The sequence below is a fragment of the Melozone crissalis genome, unplaced genomic scaffold, assembly GCF_028551555.1.
Source record: "Melozone crissalis strain CALT ecotype California unplaced genomic scaffold, PUWL_Pcris_2 ptg000198l_1, whole genome shotgun sequence".
NCBI lineage: Eukaryota > Metazoa > Chordata > Aves > Passeriformes > Passerellidae > Melozone > Melozone crissalis.
Genome location: NW_026535962.1, coordinates 2,028,135 through 2,044,609, shown reverse-complemented (window position 1 = coordinate 2,044,609; position 16,475 = coordinate 2,028,135). Strand labels below are relative to the sequence as shown.

Sequence of the window (16,475 nt, the reverse complement as noted above, 5' to 3'; positions counted from 1 at the left end):
CGCAGTGCCACCTGAGGAGGGGCTGCACCCCGGGGACGGCACAGGAGGGGTCGGGGCCGGGGAAGGAGCGGCGGCAGTGCCCGCTCGCTGTCGGTGCCTGGGGGGCTCCCCGCGACCACCGGGGCCGTCCCAAGCGGGGCAGAGACCCCCGGGCTGGGCTGGGGACTCCGTGCTGGCTCTGAACGGCCCGAGCGGGGTTCGTGCCGGGGCTCGGAGGTGGCGGAGCCGAACCGGGGTACCGAACCGGGGCTGCCCGCGGGCACCGGGGCTCTGGGGGGTCACGGAGCCGAACCCGGGCACCGAACAGGGGCTGCCCGCGGGCACCGGGGCTCGCAGCCGCCGCCCCCCCGGCGGGAGGCGGGTGCGGGGGTGGGGCCTCCGGTGTCCCCCCCCCGTCCCGGGCGGCCCCGGGTCCCCTCCCCGCTCGCTGCTGCCGGCGGGACTTCCTGATCCCGCCGCATTGGCCGCAGGTAGCGCAGCTGTGCGGGACGGGGCACGGACAGACGGACAGAGCCCATGCGGACACTTAGCTGAGCTTCATCCCCCGCCCCCCCCCGCTCCTCCTCCTCCTCCTCCTCCTCGTCGTCTTCCTCCTCCCTCCCCGCCCGGCTCCCTTCCTGCCCGGCACATGTAAAACTTGTGCGTGGGGCTCCGCTCCCGTCCCGCGGCAGGAGCCGGGCTGGGCTCGTCCCCCCGGCGGAGCAGAGACCCCTCCTCATCCCCGGAGCGGGGACACCCCCCGGCTCCGCTGGCCCATGCTGGATTTCGGCCCGGGAAGGTGACTGCGGGAGGAAGCGGCGGTAACCATGAATGAGATGTCGAGTTTCCTGCACATCGGGGACATCGTCTCCCTGTACGCCGAGGGCTCCGTCAATGGATTCATCAGCACCTTGGGGTGAGCCAGGGGCTCCCGGGGCCGCCCCGAGGGGATTCCGGCAGGGACGGGACGGGAGCGGTGGGAAAAGGAGCCGGGAAGCTGCGGGCAGGGACGGGGACAGGAGCCGGGCAGGGGGACAGGCTGTCCCCGGGCTGCCAGGGGCACGATGTGACCCTGCAGGGACCCTGAGCCCCCTTTCCCCTGGCCAGAAGCTGCTTCACCCCATTCAGGGCTGGGGGAGCAGATGGGTTTGATCAGCGCGGGGTCGGTGGGGTGAGGATGGGGACAAGTGAGGGTGACAGCTGGGCCAGCCGGGGACCCTCCGGGGTCATTCTGTGCTCCCAGCCCTGCCCGGTGTACCGGAGGCTGTCAGACCTGCACGGGCAGTGGCGGCTCCCGCTGTCCCCTCAGTGTCGCACACAGCCGGTGGTCAGCGGGGATCGCTGCAGGGACACCAAGCGGGGCTGGGGGACGGGGCAGTGCCAGTCCCGGGCTGGGGGACAGGCCAGTGCCAGCCCGGGAATCGCTGCAGGGACACCAAACCGGGCTGAGGGACAGGGCAGTGCCAGCCCGGGAATCGCTGCAGGGACACCAAACCGGGCTGGGGGACGGGGCAGTGCCAGTCCCGGGCTGAGGCAGCTCCCTGGACGGGCCAGGGATCTCTGCCCAACCTGGGGACCTGTCCCGTGTCACTCCTGGGCACAGCCAGGCCAGCGATGTCCCCCTGCTCCCCCCGGGAATGTTTGCCTGGGGACACAGTGGGTGACAGCAGGGCCACCCTAGGGCACGGCTGGGTTTCTCCTTAGGCTCATTCAGGAGCCCAAAGGTGCCCGCAGCCCCGGGCAGGGGGGATGTGCGGCCGTGCCAGCTCCTGCCCCACGCTGCTGCGTGTAGGAGAGGCTGAGCTCAGGCAGGAATGCTGACTTGGATGGGATTCCTGGGGCAGGAGCTGCCCGGCTCTATAATCTGCAGTGAATGCACTTGCTCCCACATGCCTGAGCTGCACATACCTGCGCCCACACGCCTTCCCTCAGCCACCACTGGGCACGTGTGGCACTGGGCTGCTGCCCACCGGGGCTCCCTGCACCTGGCTGCCCAGAAATGGGGGCAGAAGTGCCCAGACCCGCCGTGTGTGCAGCCCCAGTGCCGGGCAGCAGGTCCTGCAGGTGCAGCCTGTCTGTGCCAGCACTTCCTGCATCCCCAGGGGGGTTTTGGAGAGCTCTGCTTGGAGAGCGGGGGATGCTGAGCACTCCTCCAGCCCCTTGGAAATGGGGTGTGCAGGAGGCTCTGCAGGGACCAGCGCTGGTTATTGTCCCCAAACTTGTCCCAGTGGCTCAGTTAGAATTAATGGCTCATTTTTCAGAGCACTGATCCCTTTGCAGCTCTGGCCCTCGCATCCCCCTTTTTGCCAGGTGTTTCTCCTGACTTCCTCAGAAGCAGCTGAAGGGCAGGGCTTGCTTGGGGAGCCTCTTCTCTGTGTCCCAGCACATCTCTGCTGGGCAGCCCCACTTTCCCAGGCTCGGTTCTTTCCCTCCTCCCTCCCGAAATTGTTTTCCCTGGTGCCCTGCGACATGGGAGACCCAACCGCACCTTAAATCACTCCCGCGATAAGGGACCAGGTGACTCACCCGGCGTGCTCCTCCTGCCACCGGGACCTTCCTGAGCTCATTTGCAAGGCAAACAGCTCTGCCAGCCCACGCGGCCGCCCTGCCCCTGCGGAAGCCTTCCTGACATCCTTCCTTGTGGAGGGGCTCCCTCTGGGCTCTGGCTCTGCAGCGGGATCCTCTCTTTATGGGGTGACCCCAGGAGGGTCCCCAGGTGTTGATCACCAGTGTCACATTCAGGGTGGCTGCTGTCACATCCCTGTGGGGTCTCTGGGGTGTGGGGAGCTTTGCAGCCCCACCTGAGGCTCCTCTGCTCCCCAAATATCTCAGTCGGACACAAACTCTCCCTTTCATCCCTTCTTTGCTCATGAGCAGGAAAAACATCCCTGGATGGGTGTGGAGCTCAGGGGGAATGCCAAGATACCCAAACCAGCCCAAACGCTCGGGTCAGCCCAAAGCAGAGCCCTGGGAAGGCAGAACCAGGCTCAGAGCTGTTCACAGTGACCCTTGTGGGGCTGGAGGCACGGGATGGGCAGATTGGAGTGGCCAGAAGAGGTTTTGGGGGTGAGGGATTTGCTCGGGAGGATTTTGTGCTGCCCCATCCCTGCCAGGGGCTCCTTTTGTGCTGCCCCATCCCTGCCAGGGGCTCCTGGGACCCTTCAGGGGCTCAGAACGGGCACTGGCAGAGGTGAAGGGTGGGTGACAAACCCAGCTGGGTGCCAGGCAGCTGTTTCAGGTGAAATCACACCTGTACCTGTGCTTGCAGGTGGATTTCGGGGTGGAGATGCACCTGGTTAAAGGGTAACTCCAGCTCTGCCGGGTCAGGATGATCCCGTCCCTGCCGGAGGGAGGAGGAGGAGGAAGCCGAGCCCTCCTGGCACCGGGACAGCACCAAAAAGCTGCATTTTTGTGGCTACCCCGCTCACTTTGCTCTCTCCTCCCTCCCAGAAGGGCTGACCCGGCTCTACAGCCAACAACGAACTCTGATCACCCTCATCTTCCTCCTTTTCCTCACCTCAGGGTTTGCTGGGCTTTCTATTGGGGTTCTCCTGTGGTTTCCCAGAGAAGAATTCCCTGTACCCTGATGTGCCCCTTGGCATCCTCTGTGCCACATCTGGGGGTGGTTTCTGCCCAGCCCAGGGGGCTCCAGCTGTGCACTGACCCCGGGGAGGGGTCAGGAGGGTCCCATTGCCCCGGATTTTGGACGAGCTCCTTCTCCCTTTACCTCGGGGAAGGCTCTGCCTCGCACGGGGCCAAATGCACCATCCCAGGGCCAGGGAATCACTTTGTGCTCGGGATTTGGAAGCACCAGGAAAGCACTTTCTTAGCTGGGGCTAAGAAAGAGCCGGCCAGATGCTCACCCGTGCCTTGAGGGGCTCATCAGGGCTGGATCCCTCCCTTTCTGCTCCCGGAGGGGAATTTGGAATGGCAAAATGACCTTCCATGGGCGCATCCCGCCTCCTGCCTCGCTCGGGATCCTCCTCCCGCTGCTCAGACACCGTTTTCCTATTAAAAGGTGCCCTTTGGGGAGCTTCCCTGGCCCATCCCACCGCGGGAATGCCGGTTGTTGTCCCGGCCCCAGCAGCCTCCCAGGTGACTCATGTCCACTCTGTCAGAATCCCTTTTTTTTTTATTATTTTTTTTTTTCATTATTTTCAGCAGATTTTTAGCTGAGGAATGTTCGCCCAGAGTATCAGTTTAATAAAAAGAACACTTCTTGTTCCTGCCGAGCATGTAATCCTGGGATTAAAGATGCTGGAAGTGCCTTGAGATCGTTAACTAATTAAGATTTCCAGGCTGGCAGGTCACTCACTGTCTGTAATCCTGGCCGGTGGGGCAGGGGAGCAGGAGTGGAGGGAGAGGAGAGGCTCCTGTGCTCTTTTCTTCAGTGTTGAAAACAAACCCGGCAGCTCAGGCCTTTCCTCAGAGACCCCCAGCAATAAGAGTGGAGGATTTGGGGGTTTAAATGCCCAGATGAATCTTTCCAATGGAGCCTTTCTGCCTGAGGGGCAGGGCTTCACTCCCTGATCCCCCGCCCATGGGTTGGTGTCCTCAGTCCTTGCTGGTTTTTGCTCCCAGGCACATCCCAAGGGTTTGTTCTGCCCTGGATCCCCCTCAAAAGAACAGAACAGAAACCAAAACTGCCCCTGAGTGACACCAGGGCTGGGCTGGGGCTTTGCATGTCCCCTGTGGTGCTGCAGCCGCTCTGGTTTTTCCTCTTTCCCTCTTCCCCTGCCCTCCCAAGGCTCTGCAACAATCTGGGAATGTCCCTGGCTACTTCCCTGCTGCCCTGACCCAAGGAAAAGGTGTTTGGGCAGCCCCAAACCCCCTGTTTGCAAGGCCCTGTCTGCCCACAGCTCATGGGTTTGGGGTTTTTCCAACCTCCCAGGTCTTTGCTCATGGTTTTGAAGCTTCTGCTGCCACCAGGCAAATTGCTTTTCTCCCTTTCTGTGAAACGTGAGGCGCAGAAAGCAGCACAGGGGTGTCAGAGCCCGGTGCCAGCCCACGCCTCCTCACAAGGCCACGGCAGCCCCGGGGTCCCTGGGGTCCCCATCCATCAGCACCGAGGCCAAATTCCTCCGTGCCGAGCCAAAGGAATTCTCCCCTCCTCCAGAGAGCGGCTGGGCTGAGGGAAGGAGGCTGGAGCTGCGGCTGGGATGGGTCTGCTCCCGTTTTATCCCTTTGCAGAGCCATCTCCAGCATTTTCGGCTTGTTTGGGGGACACCGAGAGTCCCTTGGGGACAGCAGGGACAGCGCAGGCTCCCCTTGCTGCTCCAGGCTGTCCCCGCCCTCCTGTCCCACCATGGGGGAGCTCTGCTGGCCACTCTCACATCCTCCCGAGGATGGGGACATGCTTCTCTCTCTCTCTCTGCTGGGCAGGAGCAGAGTTCCTCCTGTTTCTGCGGCTTCCCAGGGCTGGGGAAAGCGGCCGAGCGGGTACAGCCTGTCCTGCTGGAGCTCCCAGTTCCCTCCCAGCACAGGGAGCCCCTCGGGGGATGCTCCCCCCTCTGATCCCCCTGCCTGCCAGGCTCTGCTTTGCTCTTCTCCCTAACTCTGAAAAGCAACGTCCCAAAATCAGCCCCCAGCCCCCAAAGCCAAGCATGTCCTATCCACCCCAAAATCAGCCCCCAGCCCCCAAGGCTGAGCCTGTCCCACCCACCCACCCCAAAATCAGGCCCTAGAACCCAAGGCCAAGCATGTCCCACTCACCCCAAAATCAGCCCCAAGAACCCAAAGCCAAACCTGTCCCACCCACCCCAAAATCAGCCCCCAGCACCCAAAGGCCAATCCTGTCCCACCCACCCCAAAATCAGCCCCCAGCACCCAAAGCCGAGCCTGAGGGATTTTGCTCAATGCTGGGAAAGCAGAGGTGGGCAGGGAGGAGGCACAGAGCCTTGATCTGATGGGCAGAGCCTGCAGCTCTGATCAGATAATAATTAATAACTGGGTTTGGGGGGCCCTGCCACCTCCATGCATGGCACCTGCACCCTCTGTGTCCCTGTGGGAAGATAATAATTAATAGCTGGTTTTGGGGGGCCCCTGCCACCCCCATGCGTCCCCGTGGGAAGAGTTCCCAGCCAGGGAAGGGGAATTGGTGAATGGAGCTGAACTCCTCCTGTTTTTGCTGGATTAAAAGTGCAATAACAGAGCTGTGTGTGCAGCAGGGAGAGCTGGGCAGGGCAGGGTCGCCTCTGGCACTGATCACCCTGCAAAGGAGCTGCAGTGACTGCCACAAACCCTCCCTGGTCCCTCAGTGCTGTGCCAGCCCAAGGCAGGGCATGGAAAACACCCAGGGAAGCAGTGGGAGCTGAGGGAAGGGGGATTCTGCTCCTGAGGAATGTTTGTGGGTGGGAAACAGGAGGTGAAGCTTTGGATTTGTCACTCTGGGCCATGACAACCACTGTACACCCTCAGCCCCGCTGTTCCTGACCCTGCTCCTGCTGTTTGTCCCCCTCAGGCTGGTGGACGATCGGTGCGTGGTGGAGCCGGCAGCTGGAGACCTGGACAACCCCCCCAAGAAATTCAGAGGTGAGGCTGGGGCAGCTCCAGCTCTGGGAGCAGCTCTGGGGCCAGTCCTGGCATTGAGCATCCACCTGGGATGGGGTGGGATGGGATCCATGGGATGGGGTGGGATGGGATCCATGGGATGGGATGGGATCCAAGATCTTGACATCTTCAGTGTCATGCTTTTCATAAGCTACAAGAACATCAAATTTGGTGGGTGATTGGTTGATGATTTATCATCATGGTTTGTATTTTTGTTGGGTTTTTTTGGGGGGAGGTTAGTTCTGGGGTTAACACTATGTTTGTTGGGGGGTGGTTGTGGAGTGATGATGACAGTTGGTTATTGGTTTTGATACTAGGAAATAGAGAGGGAGGTTAATTGATACCATCCATGGGATGGGATGGGATGGGATGGGATGGGATGGGATGGGATGGGATGGGATGGGGGCACAGCTCTGCCCTGTGCTGCACCCACCTGCGAGGTGCTGATTGCCCCAAGCGCTCAGGGTGCTGCACACTCAGGGAAGGGCCCTATCCTGGCAGGATTTGAGTGCCTGAATCACACAGCCAGGGAGCAGAGATGGGAAATGTCCCCAAACCCATGACAGGAGTGTTGGTTTAGGGCAGCTGCTCCTCTCATCCCCCCTGTTGTCATTTTATATCTTCTTTTAAATAAGACTTTTTAAATATCAGTTCCCCACTCTGCCTTGTGCCTCCACCTTTTTCTCAGAGTGACTTTAACAGCACCCAACCCCTGACCACCTTCCTTTCCCCCAACACATCCCAAGACATCAATTCTTCCACTCTCTCAGAATCCCACCAAGCATCTGCCTCTCCACAGGAGTCATTACCATTAATTCATTCATTAATCTAATTACCAACCCATCCAGCACCTCCAGCATCCCCCAGCACCTCCACCCACATATCCCACGCTGGGCTGGATGCTCAGCAGCCTGGCCGTGCCTGCGGTTCCCAATCTCGTTCCCAGGCGCAGGTTTTTGGGCTCAGCCCTGCTCTCTGTGCTCCAGCCACAGCAGTCATTACCATTAATTCATTCATTAATCTAATTAACAACCCATCTAGCACACCTAGCACTTCCAGCATCCCCCAGCACCTCCATCCCCATATCCCACCCGGGGCTGGATGCTCAGCAGCCACCCCGTGCCTGCGGTTCCCTATCTCTTTTCCAGGCGCAGGTTTTTGGGCTCAGCCCTGCTTTTTGCGCTCCCTATCAGGATATCCAGCTGTTTGTTTTAATGGCCGGAAAGGTAGAGCTCTCCCTGCTCGATAGCCATCGCCTGCAGCGAGGTGGAAACAAGGGCTGGGGCTGCTCCCGGCCCCGAGGCTGCGGGAGATTTTCGTCCTCACATCCTGTGGCCGGACCCTGCCCTATCCTGCAAGCTCACACGGGTCGTGCCGGAGCTTCCCGCTGGGGAAACAGCCGAGCTCGGCTCCCAAAAGGTTCTTTGGAAATGCCAGAACCCACCTGGGAGCTGTTCCTGCCCGGCTCCACACCTCGCAGCTATTTGCTTTTTTTTTTGCTTTTTTTGTTTCTTGCGGTTTCTCCTCCCTCCCTCTGCAGAGGTTCTTCCCAGCCCAGCTCAGGCACGGCAGGAAAAGCTTCCACCCTGCCAGGCCAGGGGACAGCGGGACCTTCAGCTGTGCCACTGCTGTCCCTGGTTCCCAAAGGGAGTCACCTGGAGGTTTTACCCCCCAAGTTCTCTCTGGGTGGAGGTTTTGCCCCCAAAGCCACTCTGGGTTGAAGTTTTGCCCCCCAGTCCTCTCTGGGTTGAAGTTTTGCCCCAAAGCCACTCTGGATGGGAGGTTTTGCCCCCCAGTCCTCTCTGGATGAGAAGTTTTGCCCCTCAGCCCTCTCTGGGTAGAAGTTTTGCTCTCAAAGCCTCTCTGGGTTGAAGTTTTGCCCCCAGGTCTCTCTGATTAGGAGGTTTTGCCCCAAAGCCACTCTGGGTGGAGGTTTTGCCCCACAGCCTTCTCTGATGAGGAGGTTTTGCCCTCCAGACCTCTCTGGGTTGAAGTTTTGCCCCCCAGCCCTCTCTGGGTGGAAGTTTTGCCCCCAAAGCCAGTGTGGGTTGAAATTTTACCTCCAGAGCTTCTGTGGGTGGAAGTTTTGCCCCCAAAACCACTCTGGGTGGAGATTTTGCCCCCCAGGTCTCTCTGGATGGAAATTTTGCCCCCAAAGCCACTCTGGGTTGAAGTTTTGCCCCCAAAGCCACTCTGGCTCCAGCCCCACGTCCCCCTCCGAGCTGCCCACTCTGGGCACTGCTTCTGCAGGAAATTCCTTCTCCTCCCCTCTTTCCCACCCCAATCCATTCTCACAAATCTGGCCGTGCTTTAGCCAGGTACCAAAACCTCCTGCTCCCAACACGAGCTGTGCTGGAGATTTTCCACACACACAACCCCCGCCGTGCCTCAGTTTCCCTCCTTACAAAGCCACGCTCAGAGCCAGGATTTGGATTTGCAGCCATTTCAGAGTCACTGTGCTGGATTTTTTTTTACCTCCCCTTGGCTTCTCCTTCCCACCAGCACCTTCCAGTGCAGCTCCCATTAATGACCCATTAATTGGCCATTAACGGAGCCCCGTGCTGGTGCTCCGGGGGGCTCAGGGTCGCTGCCCCAGCCCTGGGGGCTGCTCTGGCTGCGTTGCAAACGGGGCTGGCAAAGGAGATGTGAAACCTGGCCCTGCCCCAGCCGGTGAGAGCGGCACTCCCAGGTAAATAAACACACACCCGGGCCCGCCGCCAGCCAGGGAAGGGACTTTGTTTTTTTTGTCTTTTGTTTTTTAATTTTTTTAAATTTTCCTTTTTTGTGTCTGAAAAAAAAAATTTATTTCTTTATAATTTCTATGTGTTTTATAACATATGTTTAATGTAATTTATATAATTTATATGTTTTTTATAGTATATAAACTTATGATTTCTATGGGTTTTATTTTTTAAAATTTTCTTTTTTGTGTCTGAAAAAATTTTCTTTTAATTTTTTAAAAATTTTAAAAAATAATTTATATGTTTTTATGTGTTTCATATAATTTATATAAATTATATAATTTATATGCTTTTATAATATATAAATTTATAATTTATATGTTCTTATAATATATTTTATATAATTTATATGTTTTAGTATAAAAAATTATAATTTATATGTTTTTTATTTTCTTTTTTGTGTCTGAGAAATTTTCTTATATTTTTAATTTTTAAAATAATTTATATGGTTTTTATAATATATAAATTTATCATTTATATTTTTATAATATATAAATTTATAACTTATATGGTTTTTATTTTTTTAAATTGTCTTTTCTGTGTCTGAACTTTCTGGGCTCCTATTTTCAGGCATAATTAGGGCGATTCAGGCTGCAGAGCCCTTCCTGCCCTCCCAGCTCGGGAAGGGGGCTGGGAGATGTGAGGTTGTGTGCAGACATCTGCTGTCCTGCTCCAGTTCCTGGCCCTGGATGTCTGCACTTCCCGCCCACCATCCTGGGGGAAAACAGGGGAATTGGGGCAATCTGCACTGCAGGGAGCCTTTGGAGGAGTTTTTGGGATGCATTTTGTGCATCCTTCAGGAGTCGGAAATAGAGCTGCTGACAGCGAGGTTTTGGGAGTGGATGCTTGCAGCATCCAGTGCTGGTGATCCAGGTCAGGGAAGGATGGGTGTCTGTGTCCTGATGGCCACCCCAGGCTCCTTCCACAGCTTCTGCAGGCTCAGGGTGTCCTGAGGGTGACAAAATGTGGTTTGAGAGGAAGTGAGGTTTTTTGGGATGTTGTGGTTAAACTAATAGGTGCTTAGATTTGAATATTGGCCCTTGGTGTGGCTATTGGAGATACGGATACCCTTCTGAGAGCACAGGGGGTTAAAAGCAGAGAATTCTTAGGAAAACTTTCTTTTGGTTCTGGTCAGTGAAAGGTTTAGGTTGGGCAGGGCCCACTGGGTTAGTAGAGCTTTGGGTGTAAACTATTCAGGTGGCTTTTGCCAGATGCTGCTCTCAGTTTTTGAAAGATTTCTCACTTAATGCTTTCAGTGTGGTTTTTAATACTCTGTTGTACTTCTCTGCTTTGTTTGCAGCTGGTGCATGGTAGGGGACATGGTACCCCTACTCAATGCCATGTTCTTTAGGGTAGGTGTTGATAAGGCTGGCTTTGAAATGAGCCAAGGGACCTGGAGGTGGCTGATGGTGTCCCAGCCTCCCTCCTGGATCCTTCCCACCAGGATCCTCTCCTCCTTTGGTGCAGCTGGGCTCCATCAGAGCTCCTTCTCCCCCCTGAAGCTTTCCTTCCCGAGCAGCACAGCCATTTCCGATGGGAACACTCCTAATCACGAGTCCAAGCAGTGCAGTCATTCCTGGACTCATTATTTATCCTGATTTAGAGCCGACCCAGCAGCCAGCACACGCTGACGTGACCTCCAGCAGCCCTCCTCACTAATGGGGGGACCATCCCAGGAGTGTCCCAGCCCCTCGGGGACATTGGCCCTGCTGGGGATGCCCTGGTGGCTGTGCAGCCTCCTCAGGCTCTGCTCTGTGCTCTGTTCCCAGATTGCCTCTTCAAGGTGTGTCCCATGAACCGCTACTCTGCCCAGAAGCAGTACTGGAAGGCCAAGCAGACCAAGCAGGACAAGGACAAGATTGCCGATGTGGTGCTGCTGCAGAAGCTCCAGGTGAGCAGGAGCGAGGAGCCCGGAGCTGGCAGTGCCCACCGGCTGCCTGGGTGATGGCATCCACACCTCTGCTCATGCTGGTTTGGGATGGGAAGGGATTTCCAGCTGTGTTCTCCCCCTTGTCCCCTGCCCAGCTGTGTCACCCTCCCGATGCTTCTTGTGCAGAGGAGCTCTGTGAGCACAGCCCTGCAGCCTGGGGCACCCCAGGGCACTCCAGGACACCCTTCAGCACCCCAGGGCACCCCAGGGCACTCCTCACCATCTCAGGGCACCCCTCAGCACTTCAGGACACTCCTCAGCACCCCAGAACAATCCTCAACACCCCAGAGCACTTCTCAGCATTTCAGGACACCCAGGGCACCCCGGAGCACCTTTCAACATCCTGGGACACCTCTCAGCACCCCAGGGCACCCCTCAGCTCCCCAGAACAATCCTCAACACCCCAGAGCACTTTTCAGCATTTCAGCACACTCAGGGCACCCCAGAGTACCCCAGGACACCCCTGAGCACCCCAGGACACCCCTGAGCACCCCGGGACACCCGTGCAGGAGGGAGCCCTGCTTGCAGGATGTGCTCCAAAGGGCTGGGGAAGGGAAAGGCTCCCGTTGGCTTCCCCCAGCCTTGGCCAGGGCCCACATCAAACATTGCACAACGGCCTGAGGCAGCTGGCAAGGCCCCGCCGATGATTCATAAAAGCGAGGCAGGGGAGAGATTTCACTAAATCATCTCATCGGGCCTCCAGCCCAGCCCCAGCCCCGCCATCCCCGGCTCTGCCTGGGCCAGGAGGGGCTGAGCAGTGCCAGGACAGGGTGTCCTGCCCTGGAGGTGCCAGGGCAGGGGCAGTGCCCAGCCCTGAGCCAACAGAACCCACAGAATCCCCATTTTCCTGCCCCCCTTAGCCAGGCTTGTAACGTCCCAGCTGTCCTGGCCACGAGTGGTCCCCGGGGCTCATTTCTGAGCCTGATTGATTGCACCTTGGTTTAGGGCTTGTCTTAAAGAGGTTCTGCCATTTCCTGGCTCCTTTCTGCTGCTCCCGGTGTTTCCCAGCCCTGCTGAGCTCTGCAGGCACTGCCCTCATCAGGGAGGTGAGAAGCAGCCTGAGAGCATCCCCCAGGCCACGGGGGTGACCTCCTGAGGCAGGAGCAGCCAGGTCTGGAGTGGAGGAGCCCTGCCTGTGATGCCTGTGCTCGCCTTCCTGAGCTTGTGCCCCTCGCTGCTGTGCTCCAGTGGGTTTAAACTGTTTTCTTCACCCAAAGCAGCTCAGACAGGCTAGGGGGGTTTTCCAGCCCCTCTGCTGATGTCCCCCAGTCCCCTGTGGGCATCCCTGACTGGGCTTGGGGACAGAGCCTCCCCATGCAAAGGACAGTGAGGGAACATCAGCCCCAGGAACTCGAGCTGCCCCCGCCAGCCCCCCTGGCTGCTGGCTCAGATCTGGAGGGAGATTTAGGAAATCTGAGGTGCTTGGTCTCCCATCAGAGCCCTGTTGCTCCCTGGGGTTGTTGTTAAACTCCCAGAGCAGCATCAGTGTGGGATTTCTGGGAGTGGGTTTGTTCTCCTGACGGCAGCAGCCACCACTGCAGGGCAGTGATGGTGACTCCAGGTGGCACCCAGAGCTCTGTGGGCATGGAGAAGTCATCCTGGGTGGCACCCAGAGCACTGTAGGGACAGGTACCAGGCACCTTCACCTCCTTGGGCACTCAGGACCTGCAGCCCCATCCTCCCTCCCAATGATTCCAGATGTTTCCCAATTCCTCTGCCCTCAGGTGGAAGGGGTGAGAGAAGGATGGGAAAGGGCAGGGGCTCTCCCAACTCCATCCCTCCCTATTTCCCATCTTCCCATCTCAGTTTTGGGGATCCCTGGGCTGGAGGTGCCCGGGATGTGCCCAGCCTGGCGCCGGGGCTGTCAGCACTCCCTCACCATTCCCAGATTTGCTGTGGGAGCAAATTCCTGCCTCACTCCTCATGCGTCAACATCCCATCACTGCTCCCACTGCCAGAGCCAGCCAGTGGAAAATCTCTGTGGTTTTGGAGAGGGGCTGCTGAGCCTTCTTCACTCCTGGGGGCACCTCCTGCAGCAGCAGCAGGTCCAGGCCTGCTCCATCTCTGGGCATGGCACAGTTGGCACTCAGCTGGCACCCTGCCTTTGGCTGCCTGGCTTTGGTGCTGCCAAGAGCCCCCAGTGCCCACATCCCCCATTTTGGGTGTTTGACCCCCATCCTCAGCCTGAGCCCAGCACCCTTGTTCGGTGTTACCCCAAAACCTGCTGTCCTGGGGGAATTCTGGTGCCATTTCGTCCTTGTCCTAGTTTTTAAATCCTCAATTTAAAGCGTTCCTAGGGCTGGTCAAGGCCACACCCTGGCCCTGGGCTGAGCTCTTGGGTGGCCCTGGGCTGGAATTCCTGGTTGAATTCATCCCTGGGGGACAGAGGGTGCTGACCCCGATCCCAGCCCGTCCCATCCCCTCCTTGCCAGTGTGACCCTGCTGGGATTTGCTCCTGGGGAGGGAGGAGGGTGCTGCTCCAGCCTCAGCTCTTCTCCTCTCGGAGCAGCACGCGGCGCAGATGGAGCAGAAGCAGAACGAGACGGAGAACAAGAAGGTGCACGGGGACGTGGTGAAGTACGGGAGCGTCATCCAGGTACGGGGCGGCACAGGGCCAGCAGGGATCAAACATGGGTCAAACATGGATTAAACATGGATCAAACATTGATCAAACATGGATCCAGCATTGATCCAACATGGAACCAACAGGGATCAAACATGGATCCAGCATTGATCCAACAGGGATCAAACATGGATCCAACATGGATCCAACAGGGATCAAACATGGATCCAGCAGGGGGCCAGCATGGATCAAATATGGATTAAACATGGATCAAACATTGATCAAACATGGATCCAGCATTGATCCAACATGGATCCAGCACGGGTCCAGCATGGATCAAACATGGGTCCAGCACAGATCCATCCAGCATTGATCCAGCACAGATCCATCATAGATCCATCATGGATCCAGCACAGATCCAACATGGATCCAGCATTGATCCAACATGGATCCAACATGGATCCAGCATTGATCCAACATGGATCCAGCACATCTGGGGAGGGACTGGTGATGCCTTGGCGGCTGCACTTCTCATCTCCCCCACCCTTGTCTCCTCCAGCTGCTGCACATGAAGAGCAACAAGTACCTGACGGTGAACAAGCGCTTGCCGGCGCTGCTGGAGAAGAACGCCATGCGGGTCACCCTGGATGCCACCGGCAACGAGGGCTCCTGGCTCTTCATCCAGCCCTTCTGGAAGCTCAGGAGCAACGGGGACAACGTGAGCCTGGGGCCCAGCAGTCCCTGAAGGGAGCTCCATGGGCTGGGCTCCACACCCAGGTCTCACCCTCGCTGCCCTTCTCCCATTTTGCTCCCCAGGTAGTCGTGGGAGACAAAGTCATCCTGAACCCTGTGAACGCCGGGCAGCCGCTGCACGCCAGCAACTACGAGCTGGCTGACAATGCTGGCTGCAAGGAGGTACAGGAGGGGATGGGTTTTTCCTTCTTTTTTTCCTTTTTCTCCTTTGTCCTGGGGTCGTGACCACGCTCTCTTGCTCTGCAGGTGAACTCGGTCAATTGTAACACCAGCTGGAAAATCAACCTGTTCATGCAGTTCTGCGACCACATGGAGGAAGTGCTGAAGGGGGTAAGGAAGGAGGTTTGGCTGCTTGGCTCTGTGGGACAGGACGTGTGAGCAGCCACCTGGCACTGTGACAAGGGCACAAAAGAGCTCCTGCCTCGAGGGCTGTAATTCCTGCTTGAATTCATCACCTGGAGAACAGCGCAGGGAGGCGGAGCGGGATATTTTAGGATCTGCTGGCAGCAGGGAGCTAAGGGCACAAATTACCGACCTCAGGGTGGTGAATTGGCTTTTGGGGACAACCCCACGCAGTGCCAGCAGTGGCCTCTTGTGCAGGGACAATTCCAGCTGCTCAGCCGTGCAGCAGGGTGGCTGTTGCCTGGGAAAGGAACTTTCCCTGCTGGGCTATTGTTTGAGGCTGAGGTCCTCCAGGAAGCAGCTGGATGGATGTGGATTGTTGGGATCTTACAGCCGGCCCTTCATCCCCAGGCACTGTGCTTATCCCAGCTTCCCACATCCTCCTTCCCAGGGTGTTAATGCCTTAAACAGGTCTGGGAGTGAAGCCTCTGCCTGCTCCAGGGCTGGAAAGTGATGGATTCACATCCATTTATGCCCTGGGGGTGGAAGCAGAGGGTCACTGCATGGATAATGGGAGTGATGGCAATGCAGGGTGCCTGTGCCCTGTCCCCTGGGCTCACAGGAGCATTTGAGCTGCCTGGGGCAGGTTTTAGCAGAGCTCCAGGAGGTTGGATGGGAAGAGGTGGCAGTGCCCTGTGGTCCCCAGGGTCCCACAGTCCTGCCATGCAGTTGGGAGCTGTGTCCAGGAGGAATCCTGTCCCCTTTGCAGCATGAGGGGGTCCCAAGAGGAGATGCATTAAAGGAGAGTCATGGAGAAATTTCTCCACTGACTGAGTGGTTAAACATGGGAACAGGCTCTCCAGGACAGTCCCCACCCCTGGGAATGTTCCAAAATGAGCAGACAAACACTTCAGGATATGGTTTTAGTGGGCATGGTGGTGAAAGATTGGATTTAATGATCTTGGAGCCTTTTCCAAATTGAAAGACTCCAGGATTGTTTGCCCCTGACCCTCACCCCTGTGTCCTGCTGCAGGGGGACGTGGTGAGGCTGTTCCACGCCGAGCAAGAGAAGTTCCTCACCTGTGACGAGTACAAGGGCAAGCTGCACGTGTTCCTCCGCACCACGCTGCGCCAGTCAGCCACCTCAGCCACCAGCTCCAACGCCCTGTGGGAGGTGGAGGTGAGCAGGGAGGGCATGGAGGGGTGACTGGAGCTGTCCCAGGCTGTCCCAAGCTGTGGCTGAGCTCTCCCTGCCTCTCCCAGGTGGTTCACCACGACCCGTGCCGAGGGGGAGCCGGGCACTGGAACGGCTTGTACCGCTTCAAGCACCTCGCCACGGGCAACTACCTGGCAGCAGAGGTAAGGGGGTGGCAGAGGGCTGCAGGAACGTGCCCTGGGGCTGGGGCACCCCTTGCAAAGGCAGCACCCACCTCGGGCAGGGAGTGATGCCCAGCATTTCCTCTGGTCCTCTCCAGTTTGCTTTGGGAGCCCCTGTGACTCCTCCTTGCTTGACTCCTGACCACCATCATCATTTACCTGGTTTATGTCCAAATTTCCCCCTTGAAATCCCCCAGTGGAGGGGTTCACTCACTCAGATGGCTGAGTTTGGCTCCTTTTC

At 57.7% G+C, this 16,475-nt stretch overlaps 1 protein-coding gene across 1 annotated transcript in view; it reads left to right on the top strand.

Annotated features, from left to right (window-relative positions):
• The first annotated feature begins 778 nt into the window (after nt 1–778).
• The window catches only part of ITPR3 (inositol 1,4,5-trisphosphate receptor type 3), a 40,618-nt gene continuing 24,921 nt past the window's right edge, over nt 779–16,475 (top strand). The window contains exons 1-9 of the mRNA XM_054294024.1: nt 779–895; nt 6,440–6,510; nt 11,039–11,160; nt 13,709–13,795; nt 14,322–14,480; nt 14,579–14,677; nt 14,762–14,845; nt 15,891–16,037; nt 16,121–16,216. Coding sequence (XP_054149999.1) covers nt 807–895; nt 6,440–6,510; nt 11,039–11,160; nt 13,709–13,795; nt 14,322–14,480; nt 14,579–14,677; nt 14,762–14,845; nt 15,891–16,037; nt 16,121–16,216 — 954 coding nt within the window. The 5' untranslated portion in view covers nt 779–806. The remainder of the gene's footprint in view (nt 896–6,439; nt 6,511–11,038; nt 11,161–13,708; nt 13,796–14,321; nt 14,481–14,578; nt 14,678–14,761; nt 14,846–15,890; nt 16,038–16,120; nt 16,217–16,475) is intronic.